Raw genomic sequence first — 13,611 nt, 5'->3', positions numbered from 1 at the left:
TAGCAAATAAAATTTAATTTATATTATAATAATTGTTGGTTAAATGTTTTTAAAGTTGAATCTTGGAATGTGTGTACGCCTTATATTATGGGATAGAAGTAGTACATATTAACGATAGCGATTATGCTTTTATCTGGGACTCGCATATAGTTTTTTAGCCTATTTTTCATGGCAGCCCAAATGCCTTTCTTGCCTTTGGTGCTATCTTATAATGCTTAGTTTTGTTCCACAATTTCATATAGTAAAATTGTCTGTCTTCGATCATCAAAAGGTTCGATAACCCTCATAGTCAAGTAAAGTAAATCACATGTCATGGTAACAACAAAGAACAAGTAAAAAGATCGGTTATCTGACCATCAAAAAGATATGTGCGTAACCATGCTTTGCCAAATCGGTTATTTCTGGCCATCCAAAAGATCAGACTCGCATAACAAGTAGGAGGAAAAAAAACAAAAGCATCCCAGATTCGCATACATCACTCGAACAATCCAGTGGCGCGCCAAAATCAAGAAAGTGCATACTAGGCACAAAGAGTCGGCACCTGCAATCGAGTAACCTCATAGACCCGAAGAACTTCCCGTCAGACAATCTGGCAATGCAGCACAGCACAAACTGGATAGATATTTGATAGATTAGACATGCAGAGAAGACGGACAATTAACGTACATCGGCCATCAGCTGGCCAGCGTATCTCCAGCCGGCAGCCAACGATCGACAAGCCTCGTGGGTGGGTCACAATACTACAAACACACGTAGACATGGAGACACGAGAGCAGTACAACGAAAGACGCAAACAACAGTATTCCCCATGGGGAGGTTGATGATGTCTCGGACCCCTTCTCCTTATTACTTCTGAATTCGCCTTCTAGCAAGCTGGAGAAGAAGGCTCATCATAATCATCGTCGTCGTCATCCGTCATCGGAGTAATAAAGATTTTGTAGCAGCTAGGACAGCAGCAGGATCGTCGTCTCCATCACGATCACAACCATGTTATGTATATAATCTAGTGTATGTAGGGTACTTGTTGGATGCTGGAAATTGAAGTTGGTGGAGCTAGCTGGAGCTTGAGGCTAGCCCTAGGTGAGCACCAACCATCACTGGGGCTTGAGGTACCTTAGGAAGAGAATAAACAAATCATTAATCCATGGTTCACATTAATGAAGGAAGGTATGTGTGTGTATATAAATGAGATTATTAGAGTGCAGGAGCAGCAAGGATATGCAGGTAGACAGAATGAATGAGCCCATGGTGACATCAATTTCCTCAAGAAGATGAAAAGAAGGATCTAGGGACAAGGGAATAAATGTTTGGTTATTTTAAAAGAAAAACTAAGATTGGTGTTTGTCTCTATGCGAGAGAACGATTCTCAACTGTTTTGATGCACTTTATGCCCGTCGAAAGGACTGCAAGCTTTAAGGGACTGGGGTGGGGTCATGTTGCACATAATGCTCTACATGCAAATCATCAGCAAAGCATGCTCTGGCTGCTAACTATCAACATGCAAAAAAGGGAAGCCTTTTTCTTCCTTTGTATTTTATATCAGCATCCCTACTTCACCTGCCATGCAATTTCAGTAAACACTTTGCTAATCAAGGGCATGCTTAACAATCTTTTGGATGAAGGCACAACAAAGCTCCTAATGCGGTAAGCTATAATAGTTAATTATCTGACGGGTGCTATCTCTCCACCATCTTGAGAATACCAACTCATAAGCTAAAAGAATATAATCTTGTTGAGGGCAGCTGGGTTCATCTCCAAAGCTACTTAAAATTAAGTTAAACAAAGCCCTCTTTTTGATAAAGTTTGCCAAAGCTGGCGGGAAATAACTATCATAGATGAAACCTCATTGAACAAAAACAAGTTATTTCAGGAATAGGTGAATCAGGATGATATTCTGCATGTCTGAAGTTATTCTGACATGCACTACCTTCACAACTTCTGTAACCTCAAAACTAGGTATTTTTGTATGTTACTGTTAGAAATCATATCAATGCTAAATACGTATAAGCTGTGTTCTGATAGACTGATGCTATCCAAGCTCTCGAAATGCAAATAGTTCAAACTACATTGGCCAATATTGCTCAAATATGTCATACCTAGAAATATTCTCTATGTTTCAGATGAGGAGCTCAGGTTTTCTCAGGGACCTACTCAACACAATAATTAGGACAAAAACAAAACAAGACTGTACTGAAAACCAAATGAGTTTTCACTTGCAAAGGGAAATCAATACTTTGGATATCGTAATTGCTAGCTAGCATGTAAGACCATTTATTATGTGATTCTAACCAATTCATTCTGAGTGAAATAGACCAATAGAGATCTATTCTGCGAACAACTAAACAGACAGACCATGTTATACAGCGTGATTAAGATATAACAAGGAACATCATAGAACATGATCTCATGCACAAGATAAGTTTTGAACTAATTTATTTTGGGAAGATTAGGCAGTGGTTACGATCATATACGATAACATAATTTAAGTGAGAACATGCATCTTCTTACTTCAATTTGCTTATGCCAAGCAAAGCATTTTTCTATGCACAGAAAGGCAAATAATGAATTATTGAATGAACCAAAAACGAATAAAGTTATAAGTTAGTTGAATCACAAACCCCAGGTTTCTAAGATAGTCGGACTAGTAGAGAAAAGAGAACAAAATTGCATCACTAGTTTAATATCTTCCTTGAAAATACAATTTTGTCGAGAAAAACAGGAGGGCTCAATTTCAGACAATGGTAGGAAACTATGTGACAACCATAACATAAATGATAAAGAAAACAGCAAGTTTGCAGTCCTTTCGAGATAAAGGTGAAGAAGCCAAGCCAAGTGATAATATATATTTTCCACTAAAACTGCAAAAGAAGTCAATCCAGAAAACATATATTTTCCATTGAAGACAGGATAACCAAGACTAGACTGTGACCCCACTCTGACTGACAGAAAACTCCTTGAATTCTCAATGAGTCAATGACAGCGGGCCAGTTGATGATTAAATTTTAAGGGGCCTGTTTGTCAATGACTCGCGTGCAAGTGTTCATACAGATATGTGGCATGAACAGTCAAAAGGAAGAAAGAAAAGCAAAAACCATAACAGGAGGAGGAAATCCAACATGGGATCTATGAAACAAGCAAAAGCTTCCCAGAGCAAGTGACTAGCTGCACCCAGAAAGCCAAGCCGAAAGCAACACTGTCCTTGCACACACCACATGACTAGCATGCAGGCATACAGCAGAGGGTGGTCACTATGCGAGGATGCATGCATGGATGGAACAGTCTTTAACTGAAGAGATATATAGACTAGTTAACTACCTCTGCCCCTCACTGCTGCTACGGCCATTGGAGTTGCTGCTGCTGGCACCTGTTGAATCAATGCGGCCGATGTCATTTTCCAGCTTCTTATAGTGCCTCTTCGCATCATCCGCTGTCTTGCCACCGCCCACCGCCCGCGCCACATTTTCCCAGCGGTCCGGCGTGTCCTTGCCGTATGTCGCCAGCGCCAGCTCAAAGACCTTGTTCTGATCGAGTGTCCACGACGAACCCATGCTTAGTGCCTGAAGAAATTCTTCAGTAAAGAAACTAAAGCTAAGGCGATTTGCAGTGACTGGTGCTGGTGCTCTCACTGGTTCGTGCTTCTACGCAAGAATGCAAGGGCAACGGTGCAGCTTATATAGTGGCAAGCCAGGCTTGGAGAATAATGCTGTGAATGGTGGGAGATGGAATGGAGGTAGTGTCAGAAAACAGTAGCAGCAAATGAATGACAAGTTTGCATAGGAACCACAGGAAGAAAGAGCCAAGATTTTCATATCATATTTTCATTACTTTGATGTGTATGAATTGCAGCGAGGAATCAGTATCACCTCAGGGCTGCTGGGGGAGGGGGAGGCCCCTTTCATCTCTTTTTGTCTCCCTATCTTCATAGTGACCATTTGGTTCCTTTTCTCATTGCATGACTCTAATACTTTATTCAGGCTAATGAATACTATGATTAGTAATTACCATAGACTAAATATACCTCAAACACTAGCCGAGCAATGCTCAAACACCATGGTGCTTCAATGTTGGATTATCCATGCTTTCAGGGGGCTAATTAAAATGATATAATTACTATTTATCATAGGCTATATATACCTAAAACATTATTATTTGGGCAATGCCCAAACGAAAAGGGTGACGGCCTCTTTGCTGGACAATAACTTATCAATATTGTTAATATAAGCATTAATTATACGCTAATTACACCTAAAACAGTATTAAAATAGTGCAGACATGTACTGTTAGATACGTCATTCGTAAGTAATGTGCCAACTTGTATCGGAGAATATTTAGCACGACAAAAAGCTGCTGTGCCTGGCATTTTGACGTACACTGATTCACTGTATGTTGGAGACACAAGGCACAATATCCACCGCCAGTTGCAGCTCAATATGGCAAATTATATGTACCATGATTCCAGTTTGTACAAGAAGGACCATTTTGGGAATAAATGGGACAACAATTATTGCAGCTCTAAGGCAAGAAGCTAAGAAATTAGCACTGTTGTGGTTTCAAAGATCTATTGATCACAATCTACCAATGATCTTTAGACTTTTACTCCAATAAGACAAAACATAAGTGATGAACAAAATTTGGCTACATTTTTTTTTTCATATTTCAACAAACTTTGTTAAAAGGTAGTAGCTCCTTCACCTCAGATTTTAACCGAAGGCACTTTCATACAAAGGGTGGAAAGTCATAGAGCTTATTAGGACTGGTGCAAATAAGACCAACCCGAGTTTGCCTTTCTTTAGTTCAGGAGGTATGAAAAGGTACATAACATGCCTCCTTTTGATCAGAAAGGATAGGAGACTAGGTTCATCTCCCCTTCCATATATCCAGTTGTCTGAATTCTCAACCCATGAGGGCTTATGGATCCCAATTGAAGGATAAGTGGTGCATAAAATCCATGTCCACCCCCCCCCCCCCCCACCCGCTGAAAATTTTTCTGTTGCTATTGGAATGGCAGACAAATTGGATACATAGCTAACCTAGACCCATTTTTTTTTAAACTGTATTGATAGACAGATCCAACATGGAACTGTTTTGGTGCACAGGTTTGTTTCAGATCAAAGACTGTTTTAATTGCTTCAGATGTGTGCACAAGTGGGACAACTAGATCTGATCCAAATCTAGAACCTACAAGACCAAAAGTTAAGAGACTGTATTTTTCCATAGTTGCACAGGACAGTGATATATAACTGATAACTAAAAGAACAATATCTGCCCATAGACTACTGAACTGTGCATGCATTTCAGCTAAGATCTGATTTTGCTATCCATGTTCGAGCAGCTTCTCTTCAAATAATTAATTATACAGAAGAAAATATTATTTTATTATATTCTATAAAAGTATAACATCTATCAGGGCCTGTTTAGATCCCCTGGCAAAATTTTTCACCCTGACACATCGAATGTTTAGACTCATGCATGGAGTATTAAATATAGGCAAAAAAAAACTAATTACACAGATTGCATGTAAATTGCGAGACGAATCTTTTAAGCCTAATTGCTCCATGATCTAACAATGTGGTGCTACACTAAACATTTGCTAATGACGGATTAATTAGGCTTAATAAATTCGTCTCGCGGTTTACAGACGGAATATGTAATTTGTTTTGTTATTAGTCTACGTTTAATACTTCAAATGTGTGTTCGTATATCCGATGTGACACGCCAAAACTTTTCACCTCTGGATTACACAGCCTTAGTTCTATGAAGTACAAAGTTTCAAAAAAGATGTGTTTCATTAAACACTGCTACCTCCATTCCAAAATATAGCAACCTAGTACAGGATGTGATACATCCTAGTACTACAAATCTAAACAGGTTGTCCCATCCAGTGCTAAATTGTTATATTTTGGGGTGGAGTGAATATGTTGTTTGTAGGTGGCCTCTACCTGAGATGGAAATATATTATTTTCAACTCAAATTGAAGATCAAGTATGCATTCTGTGTTGTGAATATATCTGATTAGTTTTTAAAAAAATGAAGTCAAAAAATAAATATATCCAACAAATGAAAACAACTAAAATATAGATTAATATATGAACAGAAAATTAAGCATCAAAACAAATAAAAAAACAATATTCCGTTTTTGGTTTACAGCATCTACTTAAAGTGCCCATTGAAGCCATCCTCTGTACCTCCAGGATGTGCTGTGAAGGTGGTATGCTTCACTCTAACTTTCACTGATAGCACATCTATCTATTATATAAGTCCATTAAACTTCCTATAAACGCTCTCAAGCCGTCACGTGGCACTCCTACAAACGCTCCTAGGCCGCCACATAGCACGGTCTAATCTCACCGTTGATTTTCTCTTAAATTGGTGAACCTAATATTTTTTATCGTTAGATTAGATGTATTATTTTAAAAAAGTAATAATTTTATTATGTACACTGTGGGCCGGAAAAAAGAAACCAAACATAAGTACTTCGTGTCTTACGTAACTGGAAAAGAATCAACGAAACATACCTACTGTCAATCGGCAAGGCTAGGGGCGATGATTGGCGGGGCAAAGGAGCTCGAGTGGTGAGTGGCGGAGGTGGCTCCTCCTCGGCATCTACCGGTGCGTGTCTCCTTGATGGCCGCGCGGCTTCTCCTCTACCCCCATCGGCGCGTGAAGAGGACAATAGCGGTGGGGCGAAGGAGCTCGAGAGGCGGAGGCGGTTGAGGGCATTGAGCGGTGAAGGCTTCTCCTCCTCAACTATCTCGGCCGCCACATTCTCACTTCGACGGAGGCCATCATCTCCATCCCTTCCAACACATCTCATCATCACGTGACGGCCGCTAGAGGCGAGGACCTGTGCTGGTCCTCCATGGCCAGGTTCGGCTGTGCCCCTGCCATTGAGAACTCCCCCAACAAATGCAATCGTGGCTCCATCTACCACAGCATGCCATCCCACCACGGTTCTTAATCGATCCCCACAACCAATGCCTCTCTCCTGACGAGACGTCAGGAGAAAGCACCAATCAAGAAAAACAAGGTGGATCAATCAAGAGAGAAAGAGCAGTGGAATAGACGAAGGAGAAGGAGAACAGCGGCAGGACGGCGGCACACCTGCCCAGCCGCCCCCTGCAGCAAGGGGAGGGATAAGAGAGAGAGGCTGGGGAATGGGATTGAGGAAATGAGGGAGAGAGAGGGGAGAGTGGAGATAGAGAGGGTAGAGAGTGTGATTAGTAGGTCCCACCTATTTTATTTTCTAAAAAATGCTTACTGGACTGTCATATAGGAACAAAACCACTTCGGGTTGAGTTAGGGGGTAATTCGTTTGGTACTAATAGTTGAGGGTGAAAGATGTCTGGTTTTCGGGTTTATGGGGGTAATTCGTACTTTTTCCTATTTTAAAAAAATTCACATCATATTTCAGGTGTCAAATATCACTTCACGACTATACAATGCTAATTTAAATCTACATATGTAAAATAAATGAAAACAACACAATTTAGTTGTGTATTTTTTTAAGTAGATCTGATTTGATTTTAATTTGTTAGAGATTAAGATTCTCTTTTTTTTTAATCTTTAGAATTATTTCATTAGTATCTGATAAGTGGGCAACATAAATGTTACATAGATGTAAAAAGAATTATGAAAAATATTTCAAGACAATTATTCTTGCTATAATACAACCACTTAAACCATCATGAGATTTATGGTCATATGTAGGTTTTTCTCTGTGTCAAATTGTTTTGATAACAAATAAACAATCAAGTAACATGCGCAATAAACTACTCATGATATATTTTCTTATAGTTGAAGAATTCCAACACATCAGGCATAATTTGATGGACGTATGTCATGCACCCTATTGATGTGACTATAAAGTATACTTCAATAAATTAGTTATTGTAAATAAGTTTGGGAAAATAGATTCATTCTCTAAATTAATTAGTAAAGGTGTCTCATCTGATTATGAATAATAGGCATTGAAAAAAAAACTCAAAATTATAGATATTTGTCAAAATATAACCAATAATCTGGTGCTTTGGAAATTATCGTGGTAGTATTTAAAAAACCCTTTATCCAGGTTAAAACAAATCACTTATAGTAGAAATAGATATGAAACAACTCCAGTATTCCATAATCGTGACACATGTTTTCATAAATTCAAGGTTGTACGGTTTCAAGTAATATGTCCAAACTAGATATTAACGAAAACATGTTTAAAATAGAGTCAAGATCTATTTTAAAAATATCATATACATGTAAACATTCGTAACAAAAATTCAAGCAACATTAAATAAGTGCCCGCGCATACGTGTGTGCTACCTTCCTAGTTTCTTTTAATTCATACTTGGATCTTTCACACCTCTGTTGTGCGTATCTTTGATTAAGTTATAAGACAATAGCCATAAACCAAACATCAACAATAAACTGATAAATTTCAAGAAGATAGAACAAAACATGAACAGCCATTTTCAGCAACAGTTGTAAATTCCTATACGTCTGGCTGGAAACTAGTGATCCAGATGTGTTGGTTGACTAGACAACTCTATACACTGTTTTATAAAACTCCGCATGTACTACAAAAGTGGGATTCTGTGAGAACTGAGTTGGTACAAACTGAGAATATCTAGCATCCTAACAGGCTGTGTCATAAAGTGATTTTGGAAGAATATATGCATGATTCACTAAAGTAGGTGAGACCAGAGTGGCTCCAAAAGGATTTCGCCCAATAATGCAGCAATATGATAAATTTTATAAAAAGCTCCAACAAAATGTGATTTTCCAATTCAGCTCCTGCTCCATGCTACTGTCTAACTTCAGCACATCTTATCATAACGCAAATGCATTACAAGAGAATAAGAAAAACATCAGCACATAACATCCAATGTTAATAGTAGTTTTATAATTCATCTGGATCCTAGAAAGAACACATCAATTTAATGGAATATTTTTTTCTGAGGGAAACAATGGTGGGTATTTTCACCAGCCTGAACTTTTATTCATAAGCAAGAAACAGACTACACAATTCAGAGTACAGGGGCAGAGGAAGGAAGATACATATTAGTTGGATCCTATTGCACTAGAGGACAATGTAAATTTGAACACCATCATAGCAATATATTAGAGAGCTTAACACGCATCTGCTACAGCTGTTATGATAAGTAGGAATTTATCACAGTAAAGATTGGGGAATCTTTTAATTTGAAGTTAGTCCATATGTTGTTCCCTCAACTCCAAAACTCCAAATTGTAAAAGTTGTTTACAAGTCATAATCCGGGTAGATATTCTCTCTATTCATTTCACTGTTGTCTTAACACAGGTCATAGGATGGGCAGGGAAGATCAACAGATAAGAGAGAGAAGCATGTACTCTAGAGGCACAATACAGTACAGGACTCACGAAACTACTGCACTGTTGGCCATAGCACAGTGCCATGATCAGGAGTATGTCTTCCCCAAATCCCACATAAGTTCTTAGGTAATCACCATAGTGAATGCTCCTATAATATTTCTTACCCAATTGTTACCTGCTGTCCGGACCACCCTTCCTCTCACCATCCATACCACAACAAGAGCCTAAGCTTTGTGTTCCCCAACCACAGGCATGCCTTCACTGTAGCTCACTGGTGTCGTACCGTGAACCTCATTGAGGCTGCCACTACTCACAACCCTTCTCACACCATCTTTGATTAGGCTGCTCCCAGAAGTTTACTCTTTGCTCAAAAGCACGACTTTCCACAATGGTCTGCTAGGACTCATGCATCTAGTGCCAAAATACAGTTTTTTCTATGAATGGAGCAAAGCTCTCTGCTCTCTAGATAATCTCTCGTGCTCAGCTGCTCTAAAACATCAAAATCAGCAATAACCATAGAAATTATGTTTCCTATACCGATCATGCAATGCTGGCCATTATTTGGTCTTTCCCTACAAGAGCACGACATTGTGAGACTGGAGATTCTCCCCCTACTTCGGTGTTTCTGCCACATCACTTGAGCACAGGACCACAAGCACACAACCAATTATGTTGGCTTGGTGCCTTGTCACAACAAGGGCCAGCTGGAATCCTAGTCACTAGTCATTAGAGAGGAGGAATGAATATTATCCTTTTTTGGATTTAAGGGGCAAAAACTAAACTGAGACAAGTTTTTCTTTCAATTAATGGAAACAGGGGTTGAGCGAGAGAAAGATCTTCTCCAAAATTCAATCAAATTTGACCTAGAGGAAAACAAAAGACTACTTGTAAAAAAAAAAAAAAAAACCTGTTCGCCCCAACAAAGCTTCCACTCCAACATGAGAAGTTTGCAGAAACACTACAGTTTTACATGAAGAGTGTGAGATTACCTTGTAAGGTCAAGCAGCATGAATTAGATTGAACAGAAGATTTTCCTGAGCAGTCCACATCATTAAAAAAGCATGATACTTCCATTCAAAGATGCTTCCCACTATCATCTCATCTCAAGTGGCTCCAGCTTTAGTCATTTTCGAAGTACAGAAAGATGCAGGATGTAAACTCCAACTGTTACACGCCACGGTTTAAGATAGCCTTCCAACCAGAGCACATTCTGTAGAGCTTAGTACAGGCTGCAGCAGCAGAAATAGAGGCTACTTGTAAGGAGACAGGATGACTGAATAGGTAAGCGAGACAACTAACTCATGTTAATAAACTACAGACTATTGTATAATAACACGAAACCAATGTTGTTTACATCATTTTATATCATCCTCAGTGATTCGCGGTTGAACTAACATTACATATCCTGCCTTTAGATACTTATGGTTTTAATGGAAGTTGTAGAGAAGATTTGAAAAATCATGTAAGTTACCAGGCTAAAGACACCTTTTCTCCATGTGCTGGAATCTAGAATAAATGCATTGCTTGTGCTTCAGCTATGAAACCGCGTCGAAAACATGGAACTCAGAGCACAAAATCATGTGCGAAAATCTTATACATATTCTTCTCAACTTTTCTTGTCTATGTGTCATGTGTTGATCCTCTAGCAACATATGTTGTATAGCTAAACTACTTGTATCTAACTAAGACCACATAACTCTTAGATTGCCATGGTCCGGTTTCAAAAGCCAATTGGAAACTTCTGATAAGAAAGCCTTTGCAACAAGAAAAGAATGATTCTGTCAAAAGCTCAGAAGTAGATTTTGCACCTGTAGGTACGGATTCATCTACGGCTTTACAACAACCACATCATCCAAAGGTCCTCTAGTGCGAATCTCCCATGTGACACACGACAAATTGCTAAATACCTTGAGATGGTAGGATTTGACTAGCAAAAAAAAATGTGCACAAGTTGCTTACATTTCTAATACAACTAGAAATACCTATCTGATCATTGGAATAGAAATGTCTATTTATCAGTAATATGTCTTTAAAGTATAATCCTCCCAGAACATTTTCTTTCTAAAAAGTTCATATGGAACTTTGTGATATCACATCGACATCAAGAAAATACATGACACTACATTTTTCATCTTTTCTAGTCTTTATTTTATTTTTCATTTTGTACAAGTTGTATGCACTCATGATAGCCTTTGAATCTATCTATCTGAATGGAATTTTCATGTTGATTGAAAAATAGCAGGAAGATACAAAGCACATCAGCCCAAAATGATGTGTGAAATCCTGAGCAAAAAACTGCAAAAAAAAAAAAGAATAAGTTATTCTCCTATGTTTGAATGGACAAAATATGAAATTAAGGGAACCTAATCCGCAATTAGAGCATATGAAGTAGAAGTCCTACTGGACAGCAGTGATTTTTATTTAGCAGCTCGACATGGAATCTATGCCCAAAAGACTGATGGGCAGTTAGAAAAAGGAGTTGGGTAGGCATCCTTTTTAGGGAGGATGGTCAGATGCTGATTTCCTCAATATTCTGATGCCCCCATCCCACAACACAGACATAAATGCAAACGCCCTTTTTAGCTTTCTCCCCCTCCCTTAAGTATCACAGCTATAGTTCTGAATAAGTACAGCATTCTGTGATGATGATGTCATTAGAATTAAAGAATCATACAAGTTGAATTAGAATGGTTGGTGTCATGTGTTCCGTGTGCACTTTCTACAAAAAAAGTAGAGAACCCCTGTGAACAGACGGCTGACAACAAAACCATGGCTGAGAGTAAAAGCGTGATGATTGGATAAGATATGATAAAATCACTGAGAGGAGGACCCCAGACCACTAATTCTCCTCATTACAGAATGTGCTCCTACTTCTCAGGACAGAATTGTGGCAAGCAGTGTTCCGAACAATAGCATTCACCAATGGCGGTAAGCATCAGTAAAAGCGAGGTCGGAGGACGACAACATCAACTCGACAACATCAACTGGAACAATACTAGGCGGACATTAACACGGATTTTAAGAAAAAGAGATCCGGAAGGAATTTTCTAATCCACGAAATGGATCCCTAGCTTTGGGGCAAGCAGATAACCACCAGATGCATTTTTTAGCAGGAGGATGCCATTGCTGTGACTTGTGGGAGATCAACCAGAATTCTGCGGTGATCTAGTTACGATCGTTGATGACGGTTACCCATAGTCCTTTATAACTGAGGATCCAATTAAACCGGTACCAATACCATCCGCGACAGACATACAGAAGAAGTGAAGAACGTCCCCTATTATTTTGCAAAATTAACCTGGCTTCTCCACAACTCTGCCCACTAAATTGCGTCGTAAGTAATTACCAGAGAGAGAGAAAAGAAGGTTATTCGCATTTAATCAATCCACAAACCTGCCCCAAATTTCCATATAATGACTATTGAGACCAAAATATATTTAAATAATCATTTAGAACAATCCGAGGAACACACGCTCACCTTCGCGCGCGCTTTTCGGTGCCCGCATCGTCGCGCCGCCGCCGCCGCCGATGCGCTACCTCCTCATCCTCATCCTGCCCCTCCTCCGAGCAGACGGACGTACCGGCGAACAGTACACCACCACCGGGGGCCATGTGGCCCGGCCCTGCGGCAGCGGGGAGGCGGCAGCGGCTAGCGGGGCGGGGGACAGCCGTACGGCACCACCGCGCATCGCAACGCGCGCCGACGAGGCGACGAGCGGAGGAGACGGTGGAGCGGGCGGACAGACGGGAGGGCGTGCGTAGGCGGAGCCGGAGAGTCGGGAATTCCGCCGGCCCCCCGAGGCCCCGATCCTCTCTCTTCGCGTTGGGCCGACCAATCCGTCCCTTGCAACTAATCTCTCGTTCGGCCCAAACTTTGAATTTTGTCTTTTGGTCGATTCTATGCACAAAGTCCACTTGATATCCCTCATCTTTATGAGTTTAAGGGACAACTCTAAACCGCGATATTAGCAATCTCCACCCTCTATATTGATAAAACTGTCTAAGTTCTCCCGTAACAGTGTGGATTAGTGGACGGCTATTCTGGCTATCTCTATATTGATAAAACTATCTAAGTAATCCCGTAACAGCGTGGATAAGTGGATGGTTGTTCTGACTGACGTAGTATATCCTAGTCAGTAAAAAAATAAAGAAAAACATGTGGAGCCCATACGTAAATGGACTTTGCCTTTCTCCACATATCCTCTCTCTTTCCCATCTCTCCACCTCTCCCTACCTATCCACTCTCTTTCCCATCTCTCCACATCTCCCCTC

The 13,611-nt window shown here is 39.9% G+C and overlaps 1 protein-coding gene across 1 annotated transcript; it reads right to left on the bottom strand.

Moving 5' to 3' along the window:
• Positions 1-596: 596 nt before the first annotated feature.
• On the bottom strand, positions 597-13,126 carry LOC9269452 (protein RADIALIS-like 1). The gene is made up of 4 exons (XM_015785897.3): positions 12,818-13,126; positions 10,329-10,568; positions 3,316-3,703; positions 597-1,113 (listed from the first exon to the last, which is right to left on the bottom strand). Exons 3-4 carry the CDS (start codon positions 3,546-3,548, stop codon positions 1,095-1,097), a joined length of 252 nt encoding a protein of 83 aa, XP_015641383.1. The 5' UTR covers positions 3,549-3,703; positions 10,329-10,568; positions 12,818-13,126; the 3' UTR covers positions 597-1,094.
• Between the last annotated feature and the right edge of the window lie 485 nt (positions 13,127-13,611).

Source organism: Oryza sativa, chromosome 6, assembly GCF_034140825.1.
Source record: "Oryza sativa Japonica Group chromosome 6, ASM3414082v1".
Classification (NCBI taxonomy): domain Eukaryota; kingdom Viridiplantae; phylum Streptophyta; class Magnoliopsida; order Poales; family Poaceae; genus Oryza; species Oryza sativa.
Note: the sequence above shows the minus strand (reverse complement) of the source record. Positions and strands in the feature narration are given on the sequence as shown.

Coding starts and splice junctions, on each gene's coding strand:
- LOC9269452 (XM_015785897.3), bottom strand. CDS start 3,548: ATGGGTTCGTCGTGGACACTCGATCAGAACAAGGTCTTTGAGCTGGCG.